Below are 13,565 nucleotides of genomic sequence, written 5' to 3'. Positions count from 1 at the left end.
ATAATATCCTTTACTGTGTCTGATGGACTTTCATGTAGAATGAAATATTTTAAATGAAAATTTACTTACATATAGCCTAATGATTGTTAGCTATTATGCCAACAGTGTCTTGAAAATAGAGCCTCCAAATTTTCTTCAAACAAATTCTTATTTTTAGCCTGCTTATATTCAAGTGGAACTGTAATGAAGGCAACATGAGTTTGGATGAGTAAAGGTAAAATAAAACTTTTCTATCAATACCATCTGTCATTTTCCTGGTCTGCTGCTCCTCTGAATACTGTTAGAGCATTTTCTGGACAATTATTCCATGATGATTCAGCAGCAGCTACAGATACAAAGAAAGAATGTCAAGGATTGTTGATCCATTTGTATCCAGAATTGTAAGGTGGAATTTGTTTTTGGGGGAAGAGGGAATGTCATAAAAATGAGAACATATGAATCATTGTACCAGAAATCTAAAGGTCTATAGAGCCTGTCTTTGATAGCGGTAAGCTGTGGATGTCTGGGAAGAGTGAAGCTATAAAGTAAACCTGTAGTGATACTTTCACATAGAGGTTACTTCTATGATCGCTGGCAGTGTAAAATTCCAGGGTGTCTTGAATGATCATAACTTGCATTAGGGAGCTTTTGAAACATTTCCTTCAACAGTTTTGTAATCCACTAAAGCAATTAGCATCTACAAAATCTTGCACCAAGGATCTCCACAGCTTTAGGTGTGTTTGGTTTCTGAAAAATAACCTTTTTCTTTTTGAATCTGATAACTTTTATCAGAAGATTCCTATTTATTGTATTTTTTTTTTAAACCACCGTAGATCCTCTATATCACTCATGTTTTCAGAGACATCTGTCTTGTCTCCTGTTAGCTGAAGAATCCTAACCTGCTTCATTGTTCCTCACAAAGAAACAATGTTCTGCCTTTTTTTTTCTTTTTCCCCATTTATCCTCTGTTTTATCTTTTCTAGGTTTAGAATATATTGTCTGGGGGAGAACATGATAAGGACTGCAATAAAACCTTCAACATAAGGACGTGCCATATAAAAGCATAACAACTTTTCACCTCACATTAATATATCGTGATTTTATCCTCTAATTTATGGTTTAGTCATTTACAGTTGCAATGTGTCTGTTCATTTTTCATAATTGGCACTTTTATTTACTGGTCTCAAACTTAACTACAGCCACAAATATGCTCTCTTACCTCATTATTCATCTCCTTTTCCAGATCAAAAGATCAGATCATGAAGAATTCCACTTTTAGTCTTCCTCTAATAAGATTACTGAATATCTGCTCCTATCACTGATTTTCTGTCTTGTACCCAGGTCAGGGTTTTCATTTTATTCTATGACAGATTAATTTCTTTAAAAGTTTTGATAAGAGTCATTCTCAAAGACCTTTTAGATATCTAAGCAGACTCTGAAATCTGGAGTTCCCTCCAACTTTTACATATAAAGTTGTGACTACTTTTATTCACAGCAAGTAAATGAAGTTCCTGAAGGTGATAAAATCTTTTGAATTTCTCTTCTCAGAAACAAGTAGATTACCACACTATCCAGAAACCAACGAAAATTACAAAAGTTCATCACTTCTGTAATTCTTTCTAATGATACAATTCATGAGTGGAGATGAATACTAGATATGTGCATTATGATGGAGACATTCTTTGTGCACCATTGTTAAATATACCGAATTTTCTATGTAAATTAAAGTTTGCCAACACTGTCATGATTTCCAGAAGTTTTCAGGAGCTATTGTTTAATTAATTTCTTGGATTTGCTGCACTTTCTTTTGTGACTGTACAGCTGCAAGTCATGCTACTTTGTCATCCTATAGCATGTTTGGGACATTAAAAAATAATTTCTAGTTTTAACTGTTGGCTTTCCTCTGGCATTTTGATGATGTACAATTAGAATTTCCCTCAGGACAGGTAAAACAAGCTTGTTGAAAGTTTCCACACACAGTACCTAAACATGGCTGCAAGTATATCTAGAAAATATTTTCTTCCAGTGCTTAATAAATAATCAAAATATTGTTTTGCAAATATTAATGGAAATGTGGGATTTTTGAAAAAAATACACTTACTTTCAGAAAAAGTGTTAGTTTAAAAACTTCTTTTTGATTTCATAGTTGACCATATTCCTTTAAAATGAAAACAAATATAGCTGCAAAGAAGCAAAACCAAACAAACTAACTAACTATATCTGGTGTATTGTGTTAATTGGTTCCCATGTTGTTATTACTATATTTTACATCTTCATTTATGTGGTAAGTGGCTTTTCAGGCAGTTCAACCCTATTAGAATAGAGTTTGGGGATAAGTCCCTGAACAACTGAAAAGACAATAGAGAAACCCATGACATTTTGTTGGGAAAAAAAGTATACACGTCTCCTTATATTTGCTATTATCTCCTTATGTTTACTATTTACATAATGGTTTTGGACATAATAGACAACCCTGTTATGAATAAGTGAAATTGTTTTAGCCTGAACATCTATCTGCTCATCTTGCTGTGAACAGATTACTGTTGGTGATTTCTGTGCTGTTCAAGTGAGTCTGATAAGGATAACACAGTGCTTGAAAGGTTCTGGTAACTTTTATAGTCAGATGTCTAGTTCACTCATTTGAAAGAAAGTAAGGAAACTTAAACATTTTTTTTTTTCTTTAAATATGGTTATACCAGATATATGTTACTAACTAGCTTCCTAAAATTTTAGTTTATTTTTCTTCTAAATAGCGATGGGCCATACGAAAGTATTTACCTTGAGGAACACGGTCAAATAATTTAACTTCTGTTAGAATAAAGGCAAACAAGTCTGAAACAAGCTGGACTAATGATTTAATTTACTTGTCACCGTTATTCAGAGTTATCATAGTGAGCAACTCTGCAGCCCTTAGCAAATATTTTTGTAGTTGCTGTAGTACGAGTAAATTATAAGAATTTTGTTGATTTAGGTGTTTGGTTTACTACTAGTTGGGGTTTTTTTTGGTGGTTGGTTTGGTGTTTGTTTGTTTTTAGTCTGCTTATGCAGTTCTTATCATCAATCATTTCCCTGAAGGCCCTATGAAATACTACTGGTTTTGTTGTTGTTGTTAATGTAAGGATCTTGTACACATGTCCTTTCACTTTCTTTTTTCTTTTTTTTTTTTTTTTAATCAATTTTTGCAACAGACTCAAAGAACTCACTATTTCTTGGGGGTCTAGTGGCTGCAATAGCTTTGGAATGTTTCTAAATTTTTAAACACTCATAAGGTCTGTCTTCTAAGTCATTTGTAGGTTCTACTTGAAATGCAGTATTACCGTATTTTTTCTTTGTTTTGTGTGGTCCTGTGGGACGAACATATAGACAATTAATTCAGACTAAACAATACCAGGGTCTTGTTTACTACATGTTGTTATATTTGGTTGTTTCATACAATTTAATGTGGCTAAGCTATGCAGGTACTACTTGGGAAGCAGGTATCCTATTTTAAATTTTCTCCATTTTGAATCATCTGGGAGTTTCACTTTCCAGTTCCTCACTATTGTAAGGGTATAAGAAAGACACTGGGATAGCTGCCATGACTCCTTTCTTCTCTTTTTCAGATGCTCTTGGCTTTCACCTTTTATTATATGGCCTTACATGTTTGTGGAGTATTTGATGACTGTGTGTAACATTAAGGACCAGACTCAGTTGCTTTAATGATCCAGTTCCTAAAATAAATTACATATGAGAATGAATGATGATGTCCTGAATGCTTTTTAAATATTTGTCTGCACAGCCAACTGCATGTTCTTATGCCCACTTTCACTAGGTTGAGGTAAATTTGTATATATTTGTACAGTGAAATGCTATTTACACAGTAACATCTATAGTCCTGAAGTGGATTTTTTTTTCCAGTTTTCTTAAAATATACTGGGAAATAAAATTCCAAGGATATCAAAAGCAGTAAAACAATTTCTACAATTTAAATTTCTACTATTCATATTAAAAATAGTATTATATTTATATACTGTTACATACTTGCACAAGAAATACTACTGTTTTATTTTTTAATGCATACAGGATTAATTTTTAAACATTAGGTTCAGCTGCTGCTGAACAATTATAAAATAACTTCTTTAAATGTAGTAGTAGACAAATATTTCCACATAGTTATTATTCAGAAATAATTCTGTAACACAAATCCAAATAATGGATTCCTATTGACACTTGTTGATATGTTTAAGGAGCAAGGAAGCTGTGTGTGTTTGTTTTTTCTTTCTGGAAACAAAACAGAGATTCTTACTGAGATATATGTAAAAGTGCCATCTGAACCTGTTTAACCAAAATCTTGTTTTTTTAAAAAAGGGGGAAAACACAGCTGTATTACAGCCTATTTTATCTTCTGTCTTACTACATACTCAATTAAATATGCAGGGTGTCACTGATCTTAATGTTGCTGAAGACAGAAAACAACATTGGAAGACTGCCTTATGTCCATTTATGTATTTAATGGATGATTTTTTTTTGTTTCTTCCTATTACATGCTATTGAAGGACCAATGGAGATTAGGAAGGATGAAAAAATTAGGTCCCTTCCACTAGAGAATGATAAAGAAGATTAACTGTTTGTATAGCCTGTAAGACTTCTACAAAGCTTTTTAATGCTGATTATCTAAGATGTTTCTTAATATTTTCAGACCAATTTTATATTAATATAAAAATTCCTCAGTTAATGAAGGTATTATTGAGTAAAATGAAGAAAAATCCATAATATTTATCATTTCTTAATAGATCAAATAGTTTAACTTGATATCAAGTCAATAAAAATTTGGTATCCATTGCACCAAAACAGCTTGCATAATGGCACTGTATTCAGCTTTCAGCTTCATTAGGCTTAATCACTCCATTAAGGAGAAGAAATATCTGATCAAATAAGAATGCAGCATTGCACTTTTTGATAGACTAATATATTTTCAATATCTGTTGATTTTATGGCAGTGAGAAGTTGAGAGGCAGAGAAGGGATTATCCTTCAGATGTGTGTTTCCATGATAAGTAAATACAGACCCTATGACGTCCTGCTTTTGCTCTGAAATTATTTCATCTCAGCGATGATTCAAAATCGTAGTGTCTGTTTACTAAATAGACGTGCAAAAAAAAAGAAGCATCTTAAAATGTCTTGGGAGACCTACTTTGTTTTGTGATAGCTAAAGTATCATTTCTGTTCGGCCAGTTGGTCAGCTTACTTTTTACTATGTTTTTCCGAGCTATCAGAAAACTCAGTAAATCAGGTCAGGGGTGTGCTCATTTCACTGATGCTTGGTCAGCCTTCAGTCTGACAGCTTTAAAGGATATTAGGTTACACTCAGGTGACTGTAATAAAATACACAGTGGTTTGTCATCAAGTGATTTTTCTTCAGAAGATTATGGTACTTAAAAATGATTATAAAATGATTAAAAATGAAATAACTTTTTACACTTTATCCATTGCAGATACAAATCACCTGTGATGATGCAATTATGATGCAAAATAGAGAACTATAGAAAAAAATCAACTCAGATTTTGAAACTAATTCTTTGTGTTTGGATGGATCAGTTGTACCAGCATGCTTTTAGAAGAAGGTAAATCAAGTTGAGACAAGATAGTAGTTCATTTTTCTAGCATGTAATATCATTACTTCAGCTCAAAAATAAATAAAATCTCTCTTAAAGGTGACAACTGTAAGCAGTAGCACTTTTGAGCAAGCAAATAGGTCTATGACTTGATCCTCTCCCTGTGAGTGCAAGTATTTATGGAGAATACTGCAGCATAGAAGTACTAACAGTTGGCTGTGCTGTCATCGAAGAAATCTGTTCTCGTCAAGCCTGGAACTGATGGCCAGAGAAGGCAGGCAAACATCAGCATAGTTGTAAAAACTGGTTTATTTCTTAAAAATAAATACAAAAATATAAATATAAAACATTGGCAGATAGAATTTGATGAAATGAAGTTGCACAAACTTTTTTTTTTTTTTTAAACCAGCTGCATATTACACTTATTAACACCACGTGTACATTTTGTTTTAATTTTAATGTACAGAACAGGACATACTAGATTTTTTCTTCTTTGCCATCTTAAAAGCTGCACTTGCAAGGATAGGACATGTACCTAACAGAAGCGGCTTGTACATGAGGTTGCTTAAGGGATTATTACCTTATTCAAATTTTTGAAGGTAAGGTATTGTTTATTTTACTTACTAAAATGGACAACACTGAATTTCCATAGCTTTGGCTCTTGGAAGGTGATTAAATAAAATGCTGTATATATTCCATGTGGCATTCTACTAGAAATAATGAATGACATTAATGGACAAATTTAAAACAATTTTTAAAAGGAAACCATTGTGCTGAGTGGCAGGAAAATTTTCCTGAATGTTAAATACCGTGGAGTGCAGAAGGTGCCTGTAAAATTACTTCCACTCAAAGGAAACAAAACTGTAGCCTACTGTAGGTTAAGAAGTGTCCTTGTCACTTTCTCCTCCACCGTACATTTCAGCTAGCTTATTAAATCGAGGGCCCCATTCTCGTAGGTAATCATAGTTTTGGTCTCCTTCAGTAGTACCCGACTCTAAGGAGCTCAGGGATTCAGCTATTGAATCATTTCCTTCATAGGCATAGGTTGCAAGTGAGTCATATGGCGGTGCAGAAGGATCAGTATCATGCTCTTTTAGCCTTTGGTTAATGAAATCTCGGACATCTGTGTTATCTGGTGCTGAAGGAGTCCTCCGTGATACAAATAATGTTTCAGGGATAATGTCTCGTCGAATCTTCTTGTCTTCAATAGCTGCAGGATTCCTCAGTGTGCCAATATCAAAGGCTTGGGTGTCTTCCTCTCCACCACCTTCATCGTTGTAACTCACAATGTTGTCTCTAATGTCTTCTTTAGAGAGGATCAAAGGCTCCTTCTTTCGTTGCCTCTTCAGAGCAGCAAACAGCACCACTATAACTTAGAGAGAAAAACAAATAATGGTTAAAGATCTCTATTTAACAATTTCTTACTAGCAAATCCACCAGCTGCAAGAGCTTTATTTCAGCTGCATTTCAGCAGTTCATTTCTGTCTGATAAATGGATAAACATATATATCTGTATTATGGTAGCAAAGTAAGGTCTATATCAAAATGTGCTATTTTGCACACACATTGTCTGCTCTGCTTTACTGAACCATGAGCTTGTCTACATGCCCCTTCTGTAACTTTGATTAGTCTTAAAACAGCCAGGTCTATTGTGAATAACTTTTCCCTTTATTAAGTTCAAAGTATACTGATAAAAACTGGGTTTGAGGTGAATTATAGATCATTAAGTGATACTCTGAAAACTGCAAAATGGGGTTTTACTTTTTTTTTATTTATTATGGTACTAAAACCTTTGGATAGACAGTGATTTAAAATAGTAGAAACACTATTCATTGGCATATTCTCTGTGAAATATATACAGCATGTTGACTTCAATTATTTACTTAAAAAAGAACCATTCTCTCAAAAAAAAATTAAAGACATGAAAGTGATTTTTCATTATGCTATTACTCCTCTGTGATCTTCTCTTTTGGATAACTTACTGAAAGAACAAAAATAAATTTCTGGTTGCACGCTGGTAGTTTTAACAGTCTGGGACTTGAATTCTTATTTATTATAAAATGTCCAATTCCCAGAAAAAAACAGGTTTTGCCTTTTTTTTTTTTTTTCCTTTTTGTTTTAAGTTGCAGTTCAATTCTTCTTGCAAACCCCATGATTGTTAATTTTACAAACCTGCATGGTTCTGTAGAATGAGTCAGGCTTGATGCACTTGTTCATGGGGGAAAAGATGCATTTCTTTTTCTTACCTAGCAGGATAATGATGCAGAGGAGAATGGCAACTAGTGCCCCTGTGCTGAGGCCAGCAGGGAGGAGCAAGGCCTCAGCGTTGCAGGACTGCATGTTCCCCCGGCTGTCGCAGGCACACACTCGAATGGTCAGCGTGCCAGTGCTGCTCTGGATCGGGTAGTCGTTGTCTGATATCACCACTGGTAGAAGGTAAGTGCTTATTTCATGTCGACTAAAGCCATTCCTTCTTGTCAAAATTCTGGCAGTGTTATCTAGATTGATTAAAATATACTGTTGTAGAGGGTATGAATATAAAATGTATCATTTATAGTAGAATCATAGAATCATTTTGGTTGGAATAGACCCTTAAGATCAACGAATCCAACTGTAACCTAAATCTCACACTAGACTGTGTCCCTAAGCACCTCACCTACACATCTTTTAAACCTCTCTAGGGATGGTGGCTCCACCACTTCCCTGGGCAGCTTGTTCCAATGCCTGACAACTCTGTCCTTGAAGAAATGTCTCCTAATGTCCGATCTGAATCATCCCTGACGTAACGTGAGGCTATTTCCTCTTGTCCTATCACTTGCTACTCGGGCAAAGAGACCAATACCCTTCATGTTAAAACCTCCTTTCAGGTAGTTGTAGACAGAGATAAGGTCTCCCCACAGCCTCCTTTTCACAAACCATCATATTTCCCTTTACTGGTAGAATTTTGCAAGTGTTCCTGATATCATAGTGATTTCTGTCTTTTTCTAATGACATTCCCATTTGATCAGAAAGTTATTTACAATTTTTATATACATCTGGCCTACTCCTCTGTGCCTCTGCACCACCTTCGAGTGTGATTTGGAAAGAGTATTTCTCAAAGCTTAAAATGTTTTATAGATTCATGCATTCAGTGCATGACACAGTTCTAGTTCAAGGCTGAAGCCCTGAAATGAAGTGGCCAACTGAGAAAAAATAACCTTCCACTTCACACTGTTCAACAAGCACTCTGTTCTGAAAGATTCTTTCTGAAGGTGTTCTGTTATAGCACCCACAGGAATGTTATCTATGAACTCAGTGTGAGATTTTCTACACCAAAACACTTTCAACATACTGTAGAACAATGAATTGTGTACCTTAGCACATGGAATAGATTTGTGGGGGTAAAAATTTTCTTAGGAATTCAGAAAATGTGAAAGACAATAGGGATTCCTGCACAGTTTTGAGAAGTGAGTTTACTAAACTGTATCTGTAGCAGACAAATCTTAGTAGTATATAGTATACTGCAGCATCAAAAGCCGTTAACTGAATGGCCAGAGGGAAGGAAAGGAAGGGAAGGGATGAATAACACGGGGAGGCTGTTTCTTCTGTTGTTAGTGCCACAACACTAGAGCATGAGCCAATAGTAGGGTTGTTAACTTCTTGCTTCAAAAGAGAGAAAATGAATATTTAATCTCCATTAGAAGGAAAATTTAATTTTCATCATACTTGTGGATCTCTTGAAGTAACTGATTAGCTATCTTGCAGCCAATTTCAGGCTGAATTAAAATAAGCCATGTGCAAAAAGAAAGAAAATAATTACAGACAGAAAAGAAATAACAAGGTCTATAGCTCTATACACTCAGGACTTAGTCACCAGTATATAATCTTTGTATAAAATATTAATTTATGTATTTTTCATAGCCTACATGATGTGAAACACAAAGTTTTCCTTTATTGCATCTCTCAATTAGTTTTGGTTATTTGTATGCTGGTTTTTTTCACTCAACATCAAAACCTATGTGTTTGACGTATCTTTAAATACCTCTGCTGCTGGGGATTTTATAAGGTACCCAAACAATTTGATTTCAAGTATTCACTTTCCCTACTGTTAGAATATTTTTTCTGCTATTGTTTGCAGACTATTACTTCCTGAAATATTAATCAGGAAAAGAGGATTATTCCCATTGCATTTATGCCTTTAACACCTTTGCAGACTGATACCATGTAACCTCGCATTTATTTCTTCTGTAATCCAGAGCCCTCTCAGTTAGTAACAATGATAATGAAGACCAAAACGGGTACATAGTTCCTCTTCCCCAACAGAATCTTCTGAAAACTTTCCCTGATAAAGAAAGATTGACAAAGGATCAAAAGAAAAACTGAAGTGGGTTAGAACCATTATTTTCATTAAGGAACAGAAATTAAAAAAAAAAAAAAAAGACGAGGGGAATAAAAACTATGCTACAGAAGGCTGAAGTGAAAAATCTGAACTTGCAACTGAAGCCATTTTTGAAACCTTTTTTTTTTGTTCTCCTTCAGTCAAATATGTCATCTGGCTACTCACCCCAAACCAACACTTTTACTGATTTTCTTTATGATTTGTTTTATCAGATTTTTACCATGCTACTTTTTGCCTCACTTTTACACAGGTAAAAATGTAGAAGTCCTAAACCACAAGCATTCAGGTAAACTTATTATTATTCTTGCTAACAGCAGCCTTAACAGCTTCTCCACATCTTGAAAGGCATAAAAAGCAAATATAGTTCAGAAATGTATGCCAGAAAGCAGAGTTAAAACTCCTTCCCTGGAACAGGCATGAATTTTACCTTCATTATCCTGAACAGTGAAGTTAGGGTTAACAGCAGCTAAACTGAAGAAAAATTTTTGTCCACCAAGAGGGTCATCTTTGTCTACTGCACTTATGGTTTGAATAAGCTGCAGGAAAAAAAAGCAAGCAAAGAACAAAACAAACTGACTACAGTTGTCTGATTAATTTTAGAAGACTAGAACTGTTAAGACAGCTTCATATTCAAACATTTTGACTTAATCTGTAGAACATATTAACTGAACAAATGTTAAACACGCACATCATATTAGTTTTCTCAACAAAAGCATCCATACATGTTTCATGTGGTGGTACATGTAGACATATAAAATGGCCAGCTTTTACTTTAGTCCTCCTCTACTTTTTTTTTGTTCCCAATGCATATTTATATATTTTTGTAACAACATAGAGGACAAAACTTGCCAAAAATTGTTTTCTCTGTAGCTTAGGTCATTTTTATTCTTCATCTCTGATCTATCATTTTAAATTCAAATAAACACCTGTGACAATAATTGAGAGGATGTTTTATATTTTTGTAACAAAAATGGTATTATATCATGCAGGTGTTCTGATATGGAAGTTAGAGTTTCAAATTAATTTTAGAAATAAGAAATATGTTTCTAAACCAAGGTTTTATATTTACTAGCATAGTAATATACAACTATAAGATTCCTGAGATGAAAAATGATAGTGAGATTATATACATATTTCAACACTTGTGAAACATTGTAGTATACACTGAAGATGCATCATCTCAGAATGGGATGAGAATCTGCTGTCACAATTCTCAAAGTAAGCTGCATCAGGTCAGGGCAATACTTGGACTGAATGCTTTCTGTAATGCCTACAAAAACATGTGGGTATTTTTTGGGGAAGTAATGGGAAGCCCTTTCATTTCTAAATCTGTCAGGTAAATTAATGTGTGGCTTTTTTTCTTTTTTTTTTTTTTTTTCACTGAGGTTTCTATACTTAATGTTGGCAAAATATAATTTCCTGCACAAAATCCAGTTATTGTCACATTTCTTGCTTTATTTCAGGGGTTTTGGTTTTGTTTTAATATACCATAGTGAAAAAAACTGCACTTATGGCTGAAGTTTTGTACACGCATGCATAAATGTTCAGTTATGTTCTTAAGTTTAACTTCCAAAAATACCTTAATCCTTAGCCTGGGTCATTTTTATCCTTCATTTCTGATCCACCTTTTCAAACAACACTGTTTTTTCAAGCATGGAATTGCATCTAATTTTTAACACCACTGCTTCTTTGTGGCATACTTTTTAAACCCTGTTTGTTTTTCCTCCTCCAGTTCTTCCAAATCCAGCCATTTCTCTTCATATGGCAGCTTTTGTCAGGAATTATCATCTTTAGTGTCAACAATTGCAATGTACTCCTGTTTGCCTTAACAAATGCACAATTAACTCCAAACTTCTCTCTTGTTCATCCAGAATACAGCAACAAATTTCTTCATGTGCCAGGGACTGGATTTCTTTTAACACAGCAGCTTGCTTACCTTCTCAACTGGAATTTTGTCTTTCTCTAAATTTGGTTTCTCATATAAGCTTCCACATCTTACTAGATGAACAAGACATAACACAAGCATAGAATTTCACATATAATTTTACTTGTTCTTAAAGAATAAACCTTTCAATTTTTATTAAGTAATTAGCAAATAAATCTCTAGAGATTTTTTCAAAATTAAGTCACTAATACACCAGTCCATTTTACTTCATAACTGGAGACCATGAATACAGTCAGTGGATGGTGTTAAGCTAATGAAAATCAACTCCTCCATGCTCATTGTTTAAAAGGAGTATGTAGACTTTTTAATAGCCTAAAATCTTTTACCGTTACAGGGCTGAATCACCTACTACAACACTGCAGACCAGTGTCCCTTAGCAGAACAACAGACAGCAAGAGAAGATCTGTTAATTCCCCCATCCCTCATTTGTTATAGCAACTGAAGTTCTCTCGGAATTTCTCTGTTCAATCACTGATCATGTTTAACTTTACCAAACATTTTGCAAGCAAATTTGGCTAATTTGCTTACATTAGAGATTAAAAACCAAAACAAAACACCTTGCTTGTGTTTTGTTGTTGAAAGCATTATTTAGATATTAAAATGTAAGGATGATTCAAAATTACCAGCAAACACCTGGTCGACAAAATATGCAGTTTCAAATTACTTGCTGATAATTTCTTTAAAAGTTAAAGTTTTAAGAATTATCTTACTGAAACTGTGCCTAGATACATCTTGGGGTACCTTACAGACATAATGAAAGATGGTCTTTCTTTGCTCAAATTTTTATAATTTTCACAAATACAACCACTGTAAGCAGACTGTACTATGGTCTGACAGGTAAATCCAATGACTCTGCAGGGTTTTTATTCTGGTTATTATCCAGTTCTTTGTGGGAACAGAGCTCATAGGAGTAATTAAGATTGTAACTAAACATGGGAGCTGTGTTGCACGAGCGTTCCCTTTAGTGCAGTTGCTAGGCAGCCACTTGCAATACTATCCATGTTTTACCAAACCTGAACTCACTCTTGAAGCTATAAGGACCAATAAAGCCTAGTGTATAATAGATTTTAGCCACTGCTTGCTTGACTTCAAACCTCTAGACAGTGATTAATAACAGAATAACTCCTTAGAGTCTCCTAAATATGTGCAAATCCAATTGAGGAAGAAAGAAACATTTCTTACTGGGTACACCTCTTTATTTGTAATCAACATGTACATCAGCAGCCTTTTCCCTTTCTCAGTGTCTTTAGAATATAAACCTACAACTGAGAGGAACTGAAATGGCAGAAAGTAAACTCTGCCTTGTAGGTCATCTACCACCCAGTGTTACATCGTAAATACAGACAATGACTATTGCAGAATATCTACCACTCTTGATGTATATTTTTATTATTTCTTAATAAAACTGAATAATACTGGATCATTAAAGATTTTAGTTCTCAGTTTCTTAAATTTGTCTATACCATTTTGTACCCTATTTTTCTAAAAATTTAGTTATCAAGCAGGAGTGACTATACAGGAAAGAAGTACTTAAGTCTTATTAGAAAATCCTGTTTAGTTATAAGAGACTCTTTAAAGGAGGAAGTAAATATGATTAAATTCTACTATCCTCCTGCCTTTCTATAAGAAACAGATTTAGCAAACTTGACTTTTAGAAAGAAACTGGCAGA

General features: G+C 34.2%; 1 protein-coding gene across 5 annotated transcripts in view; it reads right to left on the bottom strand.

Moving 5' to 3' along the window:
• Window positions 1-5,863: 5,863 nt before the first annotated feature.
• CDH10 (cadherin 10) overlaps window positions 5,864-13,565 on the bottom strand; it is a 100,988-nt gene continuing 93,286 nt past the window's right edge. For all 5 annotated transcript variants that reach the window (XM_065830601.2, XM_071804508.1, XM_071804509.1 and 2 more), the window contains 3 exons: window positions 10,378-10,486; window positions 7,819-8,070; window positions 5,864-6,944 (listed from right to left, as the gene is read on the bottom strand). In XM_065830601.2, the coding sequence (XP_065686673.1) occupies window positions 6,451-6,944; window positions 7,819-8,070; window positions 10,378-10,486 (855 nt within the window). In that variant the 3' untranslated portion in view covers window positions 5,864-6,450. The remainder of the gene's footprint in view (window positions 6,945-7,818; window positions 8,071-10,377; window positions 10,487-13,565) is intronic.

This window comes from Patagioenas fasciata, chromosome 2, assembly GCF_037038585.1.
Source record: "Patagioenas fasciata isolate bPatFas1 chromosome 2, bPatFas1.hap1, whole genome shotgun sequence".
Taxonomy (NCBI): domain Eukaryota; kingdom Metazoa; phylum Chordata; class Aves; order Columbiformes; family Columbidae; genus Patagioenas; species Patagioenas fasciata.
This window is presented reverse-complemented; position numbering and strand designations above follow the sequence as displayed.